Source organism: Oncorhynchus clarkii, chromosome 30 (genome assembly GCF_045791955.1).
Source record: "Oncorhynchus clarkii lewisi isolate Uvic-CL-2024 chromosome 30, UVic_Ocla_1.0, whole genome shotgun sequence".
NCBI classification, from domain to species: Eukaryota; Metazoa; Chordata; class Actinopteri; order Salmoniformes; family Salmonidae; genus Oncorhynchus; species Oncorhynchus clarkii.
The window spans coordinates 31428455-31448105 of record NC_092176.1 but is presented as its reverse complement, the minus strand read 5'-3'; the positions used below and the strand labels follow the sequence as shown (position 1 = coordinate 31448105).

Below are 19651 nucleotides of genomic sequence, written 5' to 3'. Positions count from 1 at the left end.
CACTGTCATGACTGCTGACCCCTGGCTAAAGGAAGAGAGCATGAACAGTGCACTGAACAGATCCTTCATGGTCCGTCAGCTGATAGAGGCCCTTCAATGTTTTACGTTTCAAAGTGGAAATGGGGTCACAATCAGAACAGAATCAGAATATAACCTCCTTACATATGTTGCCACAAATGATGATATACTGTGTGGCAGATGTCTCATATACAGTAGGTCATGACTCATACAGCGTTATCGTGGCAAAATAATGTGACTTTCTTTCAAGCTTGAGTCCTCTTAAGAAATGGTACACATATTTTTTCAATGTACACATTACAATGTACACATCATGTACGAAAATAGTAATCATGTTTGCCATTGATGTGACACTTATTTTAATTGTTTTACTTTTACTGTTCAAAAGCAATGTCCCAAGTATAAATGCAATAAAGTACACATGCGAAAGGGTAAAAAAAAAATACATGCATTTCCTGTGCACCTTTGCCTTTGTCTCCGTTTGTGTGAATTATTGGTGATGCCAAGCTCAAGAAATGCGTTTTTAGCTAAATAGTATTTTCTAGACACAACTGCAAACTTCAAGGAGTAGGGAATTCAAGGAATTGGTCTGATGGGGATTTCTGGTGTCATCGGCCTTCCCCCTTGCATGAGGAACAAAACCTGTGCCATGTCATGAGGATACCTGGACCACCTATTGAAATGTGCCTTTTGTTAATCAGGTGATAAATCAGGTGATAAATGAGCTGAGAAGGAGTAGAGTAGTACTAAAGTAAGACTTTTTTTAAATAGACTGTCTTCTGCCAAGTTTATGAAGATATCTTATTTAATTTGTTTAAAGTAACACTGTCAATCTCATATTCTTGGACATGGTCGCCCTAAAGATCTTAAACAGGGGTTAATGATATTCGCCTGGCCTTATGATATCATACTTGACACCCCACCTAGTCATAGATAGAGATAGAAAGAGACAGAAAGAGATAGAGAGAGAAAGTACCAGAACATGGTGGAGGAAAGGAGATAGTGTGGTGCTGGGTCTGACGTCACCACAACTGACTCCTGACAGACAGGCCCAACTGAGAGACCAAAATACTCCCCAGGACCCAGGAGAGACCAACTCAGGACAATATGTGTGTGGGGGGTGGGGTGGGGGGGGGGGGGGGGGGGGGGGGGGATTCAACAGATCAAAGGAAAATAACAATAAAACCATTATGGTAATGGTAACTTTCTCAAAAATGGCAGATGAGCTTTAAGGACACTAGAATGTGATTGAAGTGATTTTGGTCTAGGATTCCTTCAAGACTAATTTAGTGGCACCCTTCAAACCCACACCAACCCCCTTCTCTATCTGACTTGGTTCAGCTCAAGTGGTGGAAGTCTATTTTAGTAGATTGGGGTGTGGAATGTGCAGTTGTTGAAGAACGTGAAAGATCTACTTTGTAGAGGACACCCATACAGTACTCACTTCCAGTCTCTCTCTCTCTCTGTCTCCTTAACCTAACGGACTGTTTCTCTGTCTCTCGGACCGGACCACCACACCTGACATGGACAACATTGAGGTGTTTGACTCACCCGGAAAGGGGAGGGGCCTTAGAGCCACTAAGGAGCTGCTTTCCGGAGACGTTCTTTTCTCAGAACCCCCTTTTGCTGCAGTTGTCTTTGACAGGTAAGAAGATGCTGCAGTATGGATGGGGTTTGGCTGGGCACATGAGACATGACTAACTCCTAATGCATGGGCGACCACACATGAGCCCAATATTCCGATCCCGTGTTATATGTCTTTATGGCTGCGTTTACACAGGCAGCCCAATTCTGAAACTTTGCCACTTATTGGTATTTTGGCCAATCTGATCAAATCTTTTGCCAATTATTGGGCAAAAGATCAGAATTGGGCTGCAACCATTAACATGTGTTATTCACAGCCACATATAATTAGTTCAAAACATGTACATAGTGTAAAATGGTGATGAGGACAGGTCACACACAGGTCCCGTGCATGCTGACACATAGGCTAAAGCCTGCCATCGTTTAGTTGAAGATACAGCACTTTACTATTGTGGTGTAGCATTTTTTTGTTTATCTGGAGAGACACAACAAACTTCACAAGATATTATAGGTACATATCAGTTTGTGAACAACAAGATCAGAGTGCTATGACCTCAGCAGGGGACAGATACATGGGGTCAAAGGTCATCACATGAAGTCATGTGGGGATGTACTTTCCCATCCTTCTTCCCCTGCTGTGGATCATGGAACTAGCCTCAATCTCATGTAAGTAAGTAAGCATTGGACAAGTAAACTTTGCTGGAGCCAGAAGGCTCAAATCTCCTATTTCTGTAGTGCGTACAACAGAAGAGGCTAGTGGGAGGAGCAATAGGAGGACGGGCTCATTGTAATGCCTGAAATGGAATTAATGGAACGGAGTCAAACGTGGTTTCCATATGTTTGATGTGTTTGATACCGCTCCATTTATTCCATTCCAACCATTACAGTGAGTGTTTCCTAATATAGCTCCTCTCAACAGCCTTCTCTGTTGTACAAGTACACCCCCTGTATAGGACCACAAGGCCACTGAGTTGGTTAAACCTCGTGTGGCCTGCAGTAGGCCTATAGAAACTCTCTAACTCTATATATCACTCTCTTCCATTCACATCCTTCATACTCCCCTCACTCTCTCGTCTGTCTCTCTCTTTCTTCTCTCTCTGTCTCTCTCTCTGTCCCTGTCTCTCTCTCCTCTCTCATACTAGTCTTGCAGACAAGATCTGCCACAGCTGTTTCCGCAGACAGGACAAGCTGCAGCGCTGTGGCCAGTGTAAGTTCGCCCAGTACTGTGACAAGACATGCCAGAGCGCTGGCTGGAAGGAACATAAGCTGGAGTGTGGAGCCATCAAGGCTTTTGGGGCCATCGGGGACAACTTCGGCAAGGCACCCAATGAGAACATCCGGTGAGGAGGGATTGTGTGTGTGGGTGGTACTTGTGGGCCGTGGGCGAGGTGAGGTTAGGGGGAATAGAGGAGGAGGAGCCAAAGACATAGGGGGGTGCATGGGGAGCGAGGGGAGCGAGAGATGGGGGATGCAGGGGGATAGAAAGTGTGCAATGTTGAATAGTTTACTGTCAATTGAGTCATTATCATGTTATGGATGAGCATTAAGGTTTGACCTAACAACTCATGTTCCGTGTCCCTGTCAGTTTGGCCGCCCGCATCATGTGGCGCCTCGATAAAGAGGGCGGTGTCATGTCAGACATGCAGATGACCTCATTGGACGATCTGGAGAACCACATCAGTGACATGCCAGAGGATGATCTGAAGGAGCTGAAGGTGGACATCCACAACTTCTTGGACTACTGGCCACGCAACAGCAAGCAACACCGTGTAGACGACATCTCGCACATCTTTGGAGTGGTAGGTTCTTCCCTCTTCTCTTTCTTCTCTCCATTTCTACCTGTTTCTCTTCCTGTTTCTTCTTATTCTATCACTTTCCTTTTTTCATCTGTCCATCTGTTCCTCTCCATCCCTCTGTAGATCAACTGTAATGGCTTCACAGTGAGTGACCAGAGAGGTCTAAATGCTGTGGGAGTGGGTCTGTTCCCTAACCTGTGTCTGGTCAACCATGACTGCTGGCCTAACTGCACTGTCATCCTCAACCATGGCAAGTATGTACTGTAATTCAATAACAATAGGGACACCATGAGCATTGAGGTTGACTGAGTTGTAAGCTGTGTGTGTGTGTGTGTGTGTGTGTGTGTGTGTGTGTGTGTGTGTGTGTGTGTGTGTGTGTGTGTGTGTGTGTGTGTGTGTGTGTGTGTGTGTGTGTGTGTGTGTGTGTTTGGTGTAAACTGCTTCTTGCTTTGTCTTTCAGTCAGTCGGCTGTGAATACTGTGTATCACTCTCAGATGAGGTGGGTCTTTCTGGTACAATAGTATAACCCCAACAACTTCCTAAATATCATCAATTAAAATCTCACCATCATAAATCCTCATCTCCAACATCATCAATAAAAACCTCACACCCATCCCTCCTATGATGCATAACTGTCAGAGATAAACTTGAAACAGGGTTCTTCATAGGAAGGGCTCAGTAAGACCTGACTTCAAGTTTAAAGTTGAGTTGCTTCACCATATCAAAAATGGTTGCTTGTGTAAAGGACATCACACTGCTCACTCCTGATTCGACCCATACTGAGGCTCGAACCCAGGACCTCTGCCTCACAAAAACACATGACCACCTTCCACAAGTGTCTTACCAAGTCGTGATGCCAAATAGCTAGCAATTTGGCAGCACAAGTGGAGACACTTCAGGTGGAGGATTTTCACAGATCCCCAACTGCTACATTCACCCCCTAAGCTCCCTCCGCAGCGACCCCAGCATTGATCTTAGAGCAATTGCAGATTGGGGTCAGGGCACCATTGTAAATGAGGAGTGAGTTTCACAAATCCTCATCTGCTACACTTGTTAACTTACTAATTCTGTTACAACTCCACCTACCTCTCCCAGAGCCATATCTTTAGATATATATGGCTCTGCCCTCCCCCTTTCCACCACTTCAGTCCTGCAAGTCACTAGCACCACCTGTTTGCAAGCCAAGCTCAGCAAACATAAGGAATGTCCACCTGTCATCATGTCTTCCTTCACCATTTGTGCTGTTGGCACTTCTCTGAACATTGTGTTTGGGTTTCCCTCTGTCTGTCTATCTCTGTATCCCTCTGTCCAGCTCTGTCACCCTGTCTCCTCCTGTCTGCCTCTGTCACCCTCTGTCTCTCCTTCTCTCTGTCTCCCTTTCTCTCTGTCTATCTCCCTCTGTCTCCTTGTCTGTCTTGTACAGAGTGCCGTGTGAGTGATAGTAGATAGTAGCAAATTCTATGCTGGTGTTTGGAAATATTGATGAAAAGATCTGTGTAATGTAACCAAATGTTGCCTAAGACCCATTCAGGTGATCTGTGCATTGTCACGTGTCAGTGATCTACAACTGTAGCTATGGGTTCATCTCAGAATTCCATTTTAGACTATTGAGATGCACCCTGCCCTTTGCCTCCGGAGCACCCCACATAACCCCCTCACTGCCCCTCTCCTCACCCCAGGATTGAGTTGCGTGCCCTGGGCAAGATCGAGCCGGGTGAGGAGGTGACAGTGTCCTACGTGGATTTCCTGAACGTGACTGAGGACAGACAGAGACAGCTGAAAATGCATTACTTCTTTGACTGCACCTGTGAACACTGTAAAGGTCACATCAAAGACGACCTCAAGATGGGAGGCAAGGAGGTGGACGGGGTCAAGGTAGGGGCATGTGAATGTGAAATCCACCCATGTATGTCATTTAAATTTGACCAACAAATATCCCACTGGGTTCAGATCATGACTTATTATGATAGGATCAAATGATGGGTCCTAGGACTGATTATTGTTTAAAGTGAAAAGAACTGAACCTTGTGTTGCTTTCGATTTATGAACATCATATCCTATACTAGGCCTTATGGGAATGTGTTGACTTGCTGTAGGCTAAATCACTGCTAGCTGTAACATAAAATCAAACCACTTTAAAGTTGCTAATAGGCCATGAGTCTAGATGAGTCACTGCTTGAGAGGTCAGACTCAGGACAAAAGCCAGCCAAGACAGCTGCCCTCGACGACTACGCTCATAAAAGCAATACCCTAACATTAGAGTACTGGGACTATAGAATTAAAATTCTGTTCCTAGGGCATTTGTCAGTCAGTATGTACACAGATGGCATCATTATGAAAAAACAGAGAACATTATTGAGCATCTGCAATGGTGACATTGGTAACAAGGCACAATGAATTGTCATGTGATAATAACATGTTGTCATTGGTGTCAATCAGTGTGTAATTTTGACAAGACCAGATTCACATGTGAGACATGTCTAGTGACACGTTATATACTACCCCTACATGTATTCCAGCAAATCAAATCAAATAAAATGTTATTTGTCACATACACATGGTTAGCAGATGTTAATGCGAGTGTAGCGAAATGCTTGTACTAATGTAAGAAATAACACGTAAAAAAACAAAAAACTGCATAGTTTCCTAGGAACGCGAAGCGAGGCGGCCATCTCTGTCGGCGCCGGAAGTTCCTTACATACACTACCAGTCAAAAGTTTTAGTACATCTACTCATTCAAGGGTTTTTCTTTATTTTTTATTTTTTTACTGTTTTATACATTGTAGAGTAGTAGTGAAGACATCAAAACTATGAAATAACACATATGGAATTATGTAGTAACCAAAAAAGTGTTAAACAATTTAAAAAATATTTTATATTTGAGATTCCTGAAAGTAGCCACCCTTTGCCTTGATGACAGCTTTGTACACTCTTGGCATTCTCTCAATCAGCTTCATGAAGAATGCTTTTCCATGTGCTGAGCACCTGTTGGCTGCTTTTCCTTCACTCTGTGGTCCATTTGTGTGTATATATAGTACAAGTCAGAAGCTTGGAAACACCTACTCATTCAAGATTTTTTCTTCATTTTACTATTTTCAACATTGCAGAGTAATAGCAAAGGCATCAAAACCATGAAATAACACATATGGAATTATGTAGTAACCAAAAAAGTGTTAAACAAATCAAAATATATTTTATATTTGAGATTCTTGAAAGTAGCCACCCTTTGCCTAGATGACAGCTTTAAACACTTATAGCATTCTCTCAACCAGCTTCATGAGGAATGCTTTTCCATGTGCTGAGCACGTGTGGCTGCTTTTCCTTCACTCTGCAGTCCAACTCCTCCCAAGCCATCTCAATTGGGTTGAGGTCAGGTGATTGTGGAGGCAAGGTTATCTGTTGCAGCAATCCATCACTCTCCTTCTTAGTCAAATAGCCCTTACACAGCCTGGAGGTGTGTTGAGTCATTGTTCTGTTGAAAAACAAACGATAGTCCCACTAACCGCAAACCAGATAGGATGGCACATCGCTGCAGAATGCTGTAGTAGCCATGCTGGCTAAGTGTGCCTTGAATTCTAAATAAATCCCTGACAGCGTCACCAGCAAAAAAAAATAAATAATAATATTTCACCTTTATTTAACCAGGTAGGCTAGTTGAGATCAAGTTCTCATTTGCAACTGCGACCTGGCCAAGATAAAGCATAGCAATTCGACACAAACAACAACACAGAGTTACACATGGAATAAACAAAACACACCGTCAATAACAGTAGAACAAAAGAAAACAAAAAGTCTATATACAGTGTGTGCAAATGAGGTAAGATAAGGGAGTTAAGGCAATAAATAGGTCATGGTGGTGAAGTAATTACAATATAGCAAGTAAACACTGGAATGGTAGATGTGCAGAAGATGAATGTGCAAGTAGAGATACTGGGGTGCAAAGGAGCAAGATAAATAAATAAATACTGTATGGGGATGAGGTAGGTAGATAGATGGGCTGGTTACAGATGGGCTATGTACAGGTGCAGTGATCTGTGAGTTGCTCTGACAGCTGGTGCTTAAAGCTAGTGAGGGAGATATGAGTCTCCAGCTTCAGAGATTTTTGCAGTTTGATCCAGTCATCGGCAGCAGAGAACTGGAAGGAAAGACAACCAAAGGAGGAATTGGCTTTGGGGGTGACCAGTGAGATATACCTGCTGGAGCGCGTGCTACGAGTGGGTGCTGCTATGGTGACCAGTGAGCTGAGATAAGGCGGGGCTTTACCTAGCAGAGACTTGTAGATAACCTAAAGCCAGTGGGTTTAGTGATGAGTATGAAGTGAGGGCCAACCAACGAGAGCGTACAGGTTGCAATGGTGGGTAGTGTATGGGACTTTGGTGACAAAACGGATGGCACTGTGGTAGACTGCATCCAATTTGTTGAGTAGAGTATTTCAACATTGCACCCCCACACATCACACCTCCTCCTCCATGCTTCACGGTGGGAACCACACATGCAGAGATCATTCGTTCACCTACTCTGCATTTCACAAAGACAAGGTGGTTGCAATCAAAAATCTAAAATTTGGACTCATGACACCAAAGGACAGATTTCCACAGGTCTAATGTCTATTACTCGTGTCTCTTGGCCTTAGCAAGTCTCTTCTTATTATTGGTGTCCTTTAGTATGGGTTTCTTTGCAGCAATCAGACCATGAAGGCTTGATTCACGTAGTCTTCTCTGAACAGTTGATGTTGAGATGTGTCTGTTATTTGAACTTTATTTGGGCTCCAATCTGAGGTGCAGTTAACTCTATCCTCTGCAGCAGAGGTAACTCTGTGTCTTCATTTCCTGTGGTGGTCCTCATGAGAGCCAGTTTCATCACAGAGCTTGATGGTTTTTGCTACCGCACTTGAAGAAACTTTCAAAGTTCTTGAAATTTGACGGATTGACTGACCTTCATGTCTTAAAGTAACGATCGACTATTGTTTCTCTTTGCTTATTTGAGCTGTTCTTTCCATAATATGGACTTGGTCTTTTACCAAATAAGGCTATCTTCTGTATACCACCCCTACCTTGTCACACAAATTAATGGCTCAAACTCTTAAGAATCGGTCCCTTTTTTTGTTGTCTAAATTGTTGCCTAAAATGACATACCCAAATCTAACTGCCTGTAGCTCAGGCCCTGAAGCAAGGATATGCATTTTCTTGGTACCATTTGAAAGGGAACATTTTGAAGTCTGAATGTAAGATAATTTAACACAATAGATCTGGTAAAAGATAATACAAAGAAAAAAAAAACGTTTTATTGTATTTTTTTTCTACCATCATCTTTGAAATTCAAGAGAAAGGCCATAATGTATTATTCCAGCCCAGGTGCAATATAGATTTTAGACTGATCCAACGAACCATTTCATTTCCTTTCAAAATGTTGTATCTAGACCGCCCAAATGTGCCCAACACTTTTCATGTTCAAAACTGTGCACTCTCCTAAAACAACAGCTTGGTATTTTTTCACTGTAATAGCTACTGTAAATTTGACAGTGCAGTTAGATTAACAATAATTTAAGCTTTCTGCCAATATCAGATATGTCTATGTCCTGGGAAATGTTCTTACAACCTTATGCTAATCGCATTAGCCTATGTTAGCTCAACTGTCCCGCCAGGGGCCCACTGATCCTGGAGAAGTTTTCAGAAGGAAAGAAATTCCACAAATTAACTTTTAACAAGGCACACCTGTTAATTGAAATGCATTCCAGGTGACTACCTCATGAGGCTGGTTGAGAGAATGCCAAGAGAGTGCAAAGCTGTGGTCAAGGCAAAGGGTGGCTACTTTCAAGAATGTCAAATTTTAAATATGTTTTGATTTGTTTAACACTTTTTTGGTTACTACATTATTCCATATGTGTTATTTCATAGTTTTGATGTCTTTTCTATTATTCTACAATGTTATTCTACAAATAAAGAAAAACCCATGAATGAGCAGGTGTGTCCAACCTTTTGACTGGTACTGTATATCTTTACTCTGTAGTCATTGGACATTCTTAATTCCATTATTTTACTTTTTAAATTTGTGTGGATTGTTGTGTATGGCTAGATATTACTGCACTGTTGGAGCTAAAAACACAAGCATTTCACTACATCCACAATATAATCTAGTAAATATGTGTATCAGGCCAATAAAATGTGATTTGAGCAAGGCAATTAGACAAGCTCCAGGAACACTGCACTGTGGCTGACTGTGCTCCTTCCAATGTGTGTGTTTTATTTTTTATCTTTCCTTTATTTAACCAGACAAGTCAGTTACTAACAACTTATTTTCAAAGACGACCTAGGAACAGTGGGTTAACTGCCTGTTCAGGGGCAGAACGACAGATTTGTAACTTGTCAGCTCGGGAGTTTGAACTTGCAACCTTCCGGTAACTAGTTCAACGCTCTAACCACTAGGCTACCCTGCCACCCCAGGGTTTGTGTCGTCTGGGGTAGGTGGGAGCAGAGCAGAATAATAATATTTCTCTAAACCAGGGCTCCGCTCCTCTCCTCTCCTGACCTCTACTGTCCTATTCTCTCATCTCCTGTCCTTTTCTCTCCTCTTCTCTCCTCTCCTGTCCTTTTATCTCCTGACCTCACCTGTCCTCTCCTGTCCTCTCTTGTCCTGTAGGTACCTGAGGAGCAGGTGAAGGAGGTAACAGAGTACAGTCTGCAGATGCTGCAGAAGATGGATAAGGCTCGCTTGGAGGGGAACTACCATGAGGTACAACATAAACACACACACACACACACACACACACACACACACACACACACACACACACACACACACACACACACACACACACACACACACACACACACACACACACACACACACACACACACACACACACACTGGATTCCAAGCCTAAATCAAACCTCCCGCTCTCCTCCCAGGTTATTAAGATATGCAGGGAGTGTATGGAGAAACAGGAGCCAGTGTTGGCTGATACACACATCTACCAGCTAAGGATGTGGAGCACAGCCAGCGAGGTGTCAGCCTACCTGCAGTTTATTGACGAGGCTGCTGACTATGCACGCAAAATGGTGGACGGATACAAGTAAGTACAATTGACCATAAGAAACCTCTTAATTAACAGAGTTTAGAAAAAAACTGCGTAATTAAATGTATCACTGTATCACATTTTGACAGCAAGCTATACCATCCATGCAACGCCCACCTGGGGATGGCAACCATGAGGGCAGGAGTGACCCACTGGCAGGCAGGGAAGATAGAGGTGGGACACGGCATGATCTGTAAAGCCTATGCCATCCTGCAGAGAACACACGGACCTACACATCCCATCACCAAAGACCTTGAGGTAAGACATTAGACATGCACACACACACATGCATTCTCACACAGAAATGCACACACACAGGGAACGATCTCCAAGATTAAAGTCACCTTGACGACCTGATCCCTCCCCCTCTCCCTAGGCTATGCGTATGCAGACAGAAATGGAGCTGAGGATGTTTAGAGAGAATGAGTATATTTACAAAAGTATGCGGGAGGCTGCCCTGAAGAACCAGCCAATGAACATGATGAACGAACCTATGGCGGAGAGCGTCAAGAATCTCTTCCGCCGGCAGAAGAAGTGATCTCACATACACACACACCACACACACAGACACACACAATAGCATAGCAGTGTACACAGTACACACCTTGAGATCAGTTTACATACAGATTGTCAGAGGAATCAACCCCTCTCAGTTCCAACATCCTTGGCTCCTCACCAACCATACTGTAGCTGGGAGACCCCTCACCCTCATATCCTCTCTCTTTATCACCTTGTCAGCTACACTGGTGTGAAAGAACTAGTAAAAGCAAATTCCCAAAACACATCCACCATTGCTTTAACCCAACTTGCATTTTCAAAATCACTAGAAATTGAGGAAGCCACTTTTAAACTATTATGGGCCCTTTAATGGAAGGATTCGGGCCCATCTGGTAACCCTTATATTGTAACAGACTAGATGGACGGCCCTACCAAAGCTTTAAAGCTAGAATTCTTAGTTGCTGTATCTATTTTAGGACTTATAAATTAATTATATATACCTATTGATTCTTGAAGAATATAACTTATAAATATATAAGCTTGTTTTACTCCAATGTTTGTAAACAATGGAAATGTAAACAAACACTGTATAGCTTTAAAACATGGGTAAAACTATAATTATTATATTGTGAATGGTCAGTCCTTGCATCCATAGCTCTGTATATCAAATTGAGAGTGGTTACATTTCTCCAGGCCCATCTATTGGCCTCATACCAAAACAGAGGAGGGGTGACCGCTTTGTTATTGGTTCAATGAAGAATTCTAGCTTTATTTTCTACACTGCTGGGCTTTTTTAACTTTATATAAAAAAAAGTAACGTCACATTAAAATTGTTGAGAAAAATCGATTGTTGGCTTGTGTGCTGATTTCCTAATGCATTGAATCCCACTGATCCACTGATCCATATTCTTCCAAATTCCAAAATTGGTGTCTCATTATTGTTGAATTTCTCAATTTTCCCTGAAGTTCTGCCTAAGTATGTAAAATGCTATTACAATGCATTGCAGTGAGACCAGACGATTCCATGCCTTTTAAATGATATTAATCCACAGTGCACATTTGTTTGCTGCTGTGCCAGCTACAGTCATGAGCGGAAAAGAGAAAGAGCTTCATCTAGTGGATACATTTAATCATTACACTCAATATATCCATGCCAGTGCAGTAGGCCTACGGGGCTAATAAGGCTGTAATAAGAGCACGGGTGGTGGCGAAGGGTTGAATTGCATTCATGTCACATAAGTCATAAACAGTTCATTCATTCACAATGTATTGATAAATGAACCCTAAAATAGTGTTATTAAATGAACCCCCCATACATATGCCCCTGGACTCATGTGAGGAGGGTTTGTGAGCCCAGTCACTGTGGAGAGCAGGGGAGATTCTCTGCCAAAGAACATCAGTCCTCCCACAGTGCACACATACACAAGCAGAGGGAAGTGGAAACTTCTGTACTTTCTGAAAGGCCTACACCAGGTGGTAAGGGTAGACAACATCACCTCTGCCACACTGACTCTCAACACAGGGCCCCACAAGGATGTGTGTTTAATCCCCTCTTGTACTCCTTGATCGCCATTGTTGGGGGTAATGCTTTACAAAGTAACACGTTAGATTACTCAGATTACTTTTTTGTGGTTAAGAGGAACCTAACACATTCGTTTTTCACTTTAAGTAATCAGTTATTTAGTTACTTTTTCAAGTCAGCAAGTATTTGGAACAATTAAAAAATCCCTCCCTCTATGTTTGTTGAGGGTCTCTTTCTGTTTCCCAGAGGAACTGGCTCTTGGACAACTCCCTAATTTATTGCTACTTTGGAGGAAAGCAGTGAAATAAATAACCAAGGTGTGATTGAAGGTGTGCAGTTTTATTTAGACTCTGAGCCATGAATGTTGTAATGTGTTGAATGTTCTAATGAATGTTGTAATACGTTTTTTTTTTTTAAAGCCTCCTGTACAGCCGCCAAAACTCATTTGACAGGTGTGTGAGGGGTTGTGATGTCCCTTTTCATAGCCGGGCATTTCAGCAAATAAATGCCTGTTTCAAATAAATGCTGGGTGTAAATGAATTGTTTTAGAGTGAACTTCAGTGAGTACCGTAAAGATTGTGCAAAATAAGATAAAGGTGAGCAATATCATTGACATGGATGAGACGGCAGTGTGGTCTTACTTGTTCGGCTCAACTGGCCTCTCACTCACCCAACTACTGAGAGAATGGTGCTGTCACAGCCATGGATTGTAACCATCTGATTCCAAGGGTTGCAAGTTTGAATGCAGCGATAAAATGTTGTTTTTTATATTTTTGTTTTAAGCCTATCCCAAACCTTAACTCTTACCTTAACCATTCAGAGTTAATGCCTAACCTTAACCATTCAGAGTTAATGCCTAACCTTAAGATTTCAGAGTTAATGCCTAACCTTAAGATTTCAGAGTTAATGCCTAAACTTAAAATTAAACACTTCTAAACACATTCTGCAGTTTCCAAATCACCTACACTTGCCGAACAACTCATTAAAATGACCCTGAGCTCTATTTCAAAATATTACTTTTGGGCAGAATTACTGTGATTCCATGCACTCCCCACTGGCACTTGCAACACTCAAAGCACAGTAATATATTTAAACTCTAAGCACAGTAATATATTTAAACTCAAAGCACAGTAATATATTTAAACTCAAAGCACAGTAATATATTTAAACTCAAAGCACAGTAATATATTTAAACTCAAAGCACAGTAATATATTTAAACTCAAAGCACAGTAATATATTTAAACTCAAAGCACAGTAATATATTTAAACTCAAAGCACAGTAATATATTTAAACTCAAAGCACAGTAATATATTTAAACTCAAAGCACAGTAATATATTTAAACTCAAAGCACAGTAATATATTTAAACTCAAAGCACAGTAATATATTTAAACTCAAAGCACAGTAATATATTTAAACTCAAAGCACAGTAATATATTTAAACTCAAAGCACAGTAATATATTTAAACTCAGAGCACAGTAATATATTTAAACTCAAAGCACAGTAATATATTTAAACTCAAAGCACAGTAATATATTTAAACTCAAAGTATGCCATTCTGTTCTTTTGAAATTAATTTTCAGAGTTTCATAATGTTCTTTAATACCTGCCCTTAATGATTTAATAATGAATTATATTTGTGATGTTGTTTATTTAATGGATTATAGTACACTTGAATTGTGGTGTTTTCCATATAGCCTACAGTTAGCCTATATAAACTAAATAAAATACTATTGTGTTCTTTAAATAGCCTACATTTTCTTTCATATTCTAATGTTGCCTTAGACCTTCATAAACACAACCAAATGATTATTGTTGCAATAGACATAGGTCTATATGAAATGTATTTACCTGTACATAGCCCATCTAAAAATAGCCCAAACAACAACCTCTTCCCCTACTGTATTTATTTATTTATTTTGCTCCTTTGCACCCCAGTATTTCTACTTTGCACACTCAACTACTGTCAAAACTACCATTCCAGTGTTTTACTTGCTATATTGTATTTACTTTGCCACCATGGCCTATTTATTGCCTTTACCTCCCTTATCTCACCTCATTTGCTCACATTGTATATAGACTTATTTTTCTACTGTATTATTGACTGTATTTTTGTTTTACTCCATGTGTAACTCTGTGTTGTTATATGTGTCGAACTGCTTTGCGTTATCTTGGCCAGGTCGCAATTGTAAATGAGAACTTGTTCTCAACTTGCCTACCTGGTTAAATAAAGGTGAAATAAAATGTAAAAAATGTTTACAAATTATTAGACTTAGAATGCTGACATCAAGAAGCTGTATCAATGGCTTAGGTAGCCTATGGGGTATCAAGACCTGGCTTTTCGAGTGTTAAGGAAATACCTTAAGAATGACCAAGTCATTTTTGGGGGGTTACTTTCGACAGAAATAATGTTATACCATAACGAGTTACTTTAAAAGGAAGTAACGTTGTAATATAACAAGTTACTTTTAACTTCTCAGCACTCTGTGTGTAACATCTGCTTCCAACTCCCACTCTCCAACACGTAGATCCCCTAAATGCAGCTCACTTATCAGTCCACTTTCCAGCTCACATTCTCAAACACATAGATCCCCTGAACGCAACTCACTCTCCAGATTCCAATCACCTGAATTCTGATCACCTGTTCACACACCTGTATGTCATTATCACACACTATTTCATTCAGTTCTTTGCACCCCATCATTGTGAGGTATTGTTTGTTTTGTGACACACTTCTAGTCGGAGCGCTGGGTTGCCTGTGAGTGTCTCCTCCTGTGTATGATAGTTTTGGCCTGCCTCACTAACAACACCTTTTGCCTATTCCCTCCGTGTACTTTAGCCTGCTATCAACCTATTGCCTGATCTCCCAGATGACCTTACTAGCCTTTTAATTAACCTGCCTGTACTGTTGCCTTTTTGGACCCCCTGTGTATGACCTTCTGCTTGCCCCTGGACCCAGGTTCCTGCCTCCTCCTGTGGTCCTGTACAAATAAACACCTGCTGCTCCCTGCACTTGAAACCAGCTCTCTCCCATCGTGTTCACTAAACTGCGTGGCCAGCAGGACTCCAACACCGTCATCAAGTTTAATGATGACATGACGTGGTGATGATGGTGATGACTTGTCCTACAGGGAGGAGGTCATAGACCTGGGTTTTTTTCTGATTATTTTTCTTGTGTTTTTCTTCATATCTAAAGTATTACGTTTAATTGTGCATTGTTAGTAAAGAGCTCACAAGTTAAGCATTTCACTGTAATGTTTTACACCTGCTGTATCATGTATATGGGACAATAAAACATGAACCTTTGAACTGCTGTTAGATGTGGGTATACTGCAAGGATATTATGTAAACTAAAGCTGAAACTAATCATGGAAAAATTATTTAGTCAAATAAAATCATTAACAAACTCTTGAAAAACGGACTATACTGAAATAATTATATTTGACTCAATGCTCCTGATAAATGCAGCTAGGAAAAGATGTTTTAAAAATGCCTAGTTTCTGCATCACTATCACTAGCTTTCACAGAAAATTGGCTAGGTAGCTAACTTCATTCTTACATATACTAGGTCTACTACAAAAGTTTAAAAGCATTGTATTAGGTGTAAATACAGGCAAGAGTGTTTCCTTCCATCATAGTTTTTTGCGCCAGTCTCTGTGCTATTGCTTGCCACATTTTGTATGGAGGTAGTTTTGTGCCAACAAAAACAAGGGGTTAAATGTGTCCAAAAAAACACAATTTCCTGAGTTTTTATGAATGTCCTAGATACAGGACAGACACCTCAACCTTATGATGTATTATTTGACTGCCTTTTTTGCCATTTATGAATGAGTTATTCCATGCGTTTCTACTGGCAATAGTAATAAAGGCCAAGTTCAATATATCAAATCTTGGGATTGAGACTTTTAGAGGTTGATTATGATTAAAAATATGCAATGGGACTGCAATGGCACTTATAAATGTAGATCCTTCAAACACCCACAAACAGGGAAATCGATCCCAATAAAAGGTGTTATTACGTGCTCCACTAAGGCAGTTATTTATCTTATAACTTGTCCTTGTGGTAAAAATTATGTAGGTAAAACAAAGCGCGAATTAAAAGTACGTATCTCAGAGCATCGTAGCACCATTAGGTGTAAAAACTTTACTTATCCAGTTGCGGCCCACTTCTTGGAGGCAGGCCACTCGATTTCGTCTCTGCGTTATATTGGCATCGAACATGTCACCCTCCCTAGGAGGGGGTGACCTTAATAATTTCTTGTTAAAACGAGAGGCTGCCTGGATCTTTAACTTAAAGACCCTTGCTCCCTTCGGTCTCAAAGTAGACTTTGATCTGAAGCCATTCTTGTGATTATTGTGACTTTGCCATTGTAATTGTTTGTAAGCTTGTGTAGTCGAAAATGAATCTATGATCGTATGCTATCCATTTGTTGTTTGTATGCTGTGCTTTGTATGCCATTTTAATATTTGAGAATTAACTAATGATATTAGGCCACTCTTGGCCATGATTACAGACACCTGTGTCTTTTGACACTATATAAACGAGTCATCCCGCAGTGTTTGTGATTATACCCTGATGAAGACAGCTTGGCTGTCGAAACCTTAGTAATTACATTGTTGCATTTGAGCTCCTAGAGTGTGCGGCTCTCTTTAATTTTCAAGTTTTCTGCTCCGCTAGCCAGCACCTCACCTAAATATTATTTTTCTTCTAGATCATTCAAAAATAACCTTACAAATTATACACTTAATGTTAGCTGTTAAACCACAGGTTTCTGATGTAGATGTTAAACAACTGGTAATTGTTTAGCTGATAGAGAAAACTGCCTAAACCATGCACACTCTCACGTTTTATTAAAATACACCTGTGGACTCTTAACACTTGTAAGATTAATGATAGCTATTCCTATACATACAGTACATAAAATATATTAGTATGGAATACAAAGGCAATCTACAGAGGAGTACACAGGTTCCAATCCAGTGAGGTTGCCTATAAACTGAAGGAGGCCAGTAAATGGGTGTGTAGGTGAAATAGATGAATTAATCAATGAACTACAACTAGGTTACCTTGAACTACAAATCCTAACAACCAATCTCTCAAGTGACCCCCATGGAAACCTGGCATCATTGGCAGCTCATTGGTGGACTCGATGAGGAGGGGTGTGGCCAGCCATGTGAAGGAGCCTGAGGAGGGCGTCATCGCTGCCCTCTGATTGGCTGATTTGATTGTCGCCTTCCTCCTCTGCCAGACAGGATTGGTCCGCACTGCAGCCCTCTGAGATACAGAAAGCAAAGCATTTTATCCACCACTATATTAGAACCAGTGGAATAACCATAGAAATCATCCCAGAAACATGACATTGAAGTTTCCTTACCTGAGTCACAACAGATGCCTGGTGCAGCGCAGCGTCCTTCTTCAGATCCACAGGGTCTCCCTCCTGCCTGACAGGGGGTGGGCAGGTAGTTCTCCTCCATGCAGCGTGCCGTCTCTGGGGAGCCCATCCAGCAGCCCAGCCCTTCCCCACAGCAGATACTGGGGCCGAAACAGCGGCCCTGCTCCCCTGGCCCACACAACATGCACTGCAGGAGGAAAGAAGGGACAATCGGGTATTAAGTTGTACAATCATTCAAAAACATTGATTCTTATCAACTTATCAATTCTTATCAATTCTTACTCCCTTTTTTCATTGTCAAATCTCAGAATTCAGATTCTTCAGAATTCAGTGCTTCTACAGAGCTTCACTTTCAGTTCCTACTCCTCTTGATGCATAAGACAAATCATGCCTGCTGTTTACAATACACGTACGATTTAAGTAGTGTAGATCTAGATTCTAGACAGATACAGTTGCCACTCACCTTGCGTTGTGGAGAGTCCATGACGGACCTCTTGCCCCCGATGGGACAGTTGGAGATGTAGCAGGCTGAACAGAAAGACATGAGGAAGAATAAACACAAGAACACAGCGGCTCCAGTCATCTCTACTGAGAGAAGAGGAATAGAGTACAAGTCGAATGGGTTTCTTCGTTTCGGAGTGACTCCCAGGTGAATGTTGAAGTTATGTATCTTCAGTAGCACCCATACCTCTTATATACCCTCTCCCCTCTCTCCCGGGGAGTGACACGGACCCCTGACATCCACTTAGGGTTAATTAACGAGCCTGTCTTACTCACCCTCCCTCCTGATAGCGCTGGCCCCTGGCTTGGGCTTGGCAGATGCCTGGCCAGTAGTACAGTCATACAGTGAGTGGCCTGGCGCGGCCTCAGCCATAGAGGCAATCATTAGTGGAGGGCATGTGCCCGTGACTATGCATGTGAAAGAGGAGAGGTGTCAGAAGAATGAGACAGACGGGAAGTGTTTGGTGTGTACATTGGGATGGGGGGGATGTGTTGAACCTGAACTTATTATTAGAGAGATGACGAAATGAGATGGTGATTGTGAGGCAATTACTGTAGAGCAGTGTATTTCAGTGTTAGCTAACTATCTGACAGACTAGTTGGCTACATCCTGTAGATCAGGGGTGTCAAAGTCAAATGGACGGAGGGCCAAATAAAAAAATCAGCTACAAGACGAGGGCCGGACTGTTCGAATGTTCATTGAAAAATTTTTAAATGACGCATATAGTCTAGTGAACCTAATTGAACCTACTGAAAACCTAACAAATATATTACAATATGATCAGATAAATAAAGCAATATTTTCTTATGGCTCTGTCAGTAATCTTTAATTTTCAACAGACACAAAAGACAAATTTCCTTTATATAAATATCCCCATAACATGAACATTAAATGAAAGAAACCGGTATTCAAGGCACCATCAGTAGACTATATTTTCTATTTTAGCAAAAGTGGGCTAAATTTACTTCAAAGAAAAAACAATAATAGCAATTTTCTATCATCCACTCAACTGAAATATTTTTAAAATATAATTGGATTGAAATACAAAAAAATAAAGTGCAAAAATCTATTAATCAAAAACAACACTTTGTTTAAGGAGAAGTAACATGCAGTGAAAACAAATATTAAATTTTTACTTTTAAACTTGAACTGAGTAAAAACTCTAAATATGTGATTGCACAGTAATGTTCACTTGTTTGAGGTTGAGGGTGATACTTGGTGGTGTCCCATCTTTTCCACAAGTTCATCAATGTTCGGGGTA

At 41.2% G+C, this 19651-nt stretch overlaps 2 protein-coding genes across 3 annotated transcripts; one reads left to right on the top strand and one right to left on the bottom strand.

Moving 5' to 3' along the window:
* Nucleotides 1-1397: 1397 nt before the first annotated feature.
* On the top strand, nt 1398-11816 carry LOC139389320 (SET and MYND domain containing 1b). Of its 2 annotated transcripts, XM_071135983.1 has the most exons (10): nt 1399-1663; nt 2745-2942; nt 3188-3401; nt 3522-3652; nt 3859-3897; nt 5078-5273; nt 10038-10130; nt 10307-10470; nt 10563-10731; nt 10850-11816. In XM_071135983.1, the coding sequence occupies exons 1-10, from the start codon at nt 1542-1544 to the stop codon at nt 11009-11011; spliced, it is 1488 nt and encodes a 495-aa protein (XP_070992084.1). In that variant the 5' UTR covers nt 1399-1541; the 3' UTR covers nt 11012-11816. The 2 variants fall into 2 exon arrangements, with proteins under 2 accessions (XP_070992085.1, XP_070992084.1); XM_071135984.1 differs by lacking the exon at nt 3859-3897 and having other exon boundaries at nt 1398-1663.
* A 5739-nt stretch (nt 11817-17555) lies between these two features.
* Nucleotides 17556-18471, bottom strand: LOC139389590 (isotocin-neurophysin IT 2-like). The gene is made up of 3 exons (XM_071136423.1): nt 18352-18471; nt 17871-18075; nt 17556-17770 (listed from the first exon to the last, which is right to left on the bottom strand). Exons 1-3 carry the CDS (start codon nt 18469-18471, stop codon nt 17631-17633), a joined length of 465 nt encoding a protein of 154 aa, XP_070992524.1. The 3' UTR covers nt 17556-17630.
* Between the last annotated feature and the right edge of the window lie 1180 nt (nt 18472-19651).

Excerpts from the sequence above, each read along its gene's own strand:
- LOC139389320 (XM_071135983.1), top strand. The coding sequence starts at position 1,542 with ATGGACAACATTGAGGTGTTTGACTCACCCGGAAAGGGGAGGGGCCTT. Across the intron at positions 1,664-2,744 it reads GCTGCAGTTGTCTTTGACAG|TCTTGCAGACAAGATCTGCC; the intron begins GTAAGAAGATGC and ends CTCTCATACTAG. Across the intron at positions 3,898-5,077 it reads GTGTATCACTCTCAGATGAG|GATTGAGTTGCGTGCCCTGG; the intron begins GTGGGTCTTTCT and ends TCCTCACCCCAG.
- LOC139389590 (XM_071136423.1), bottom strand. The coding sequence starts at position 18,471 with ATGACTGGAGCCGCTGTGTTCTTGTGTTTATTCTTCCTCATGTCTTTC. Across the intron at positions 18,076-18,351 it reads TGGACTCTCCACAACGCAAG|TGCATGTTGTGTGGGCCAGG; the intron begins GTGAGTGGCAAC and ends TTCCTCCTGCAG. Across the intron at positions 17,771-17,870 it reads AGGCATCTGTTGTGACTCAG|AGGGCTGCAGTGCGGACCAA; the intron begins GTAAGGAAACTT and ends TCTGTATCTCAG.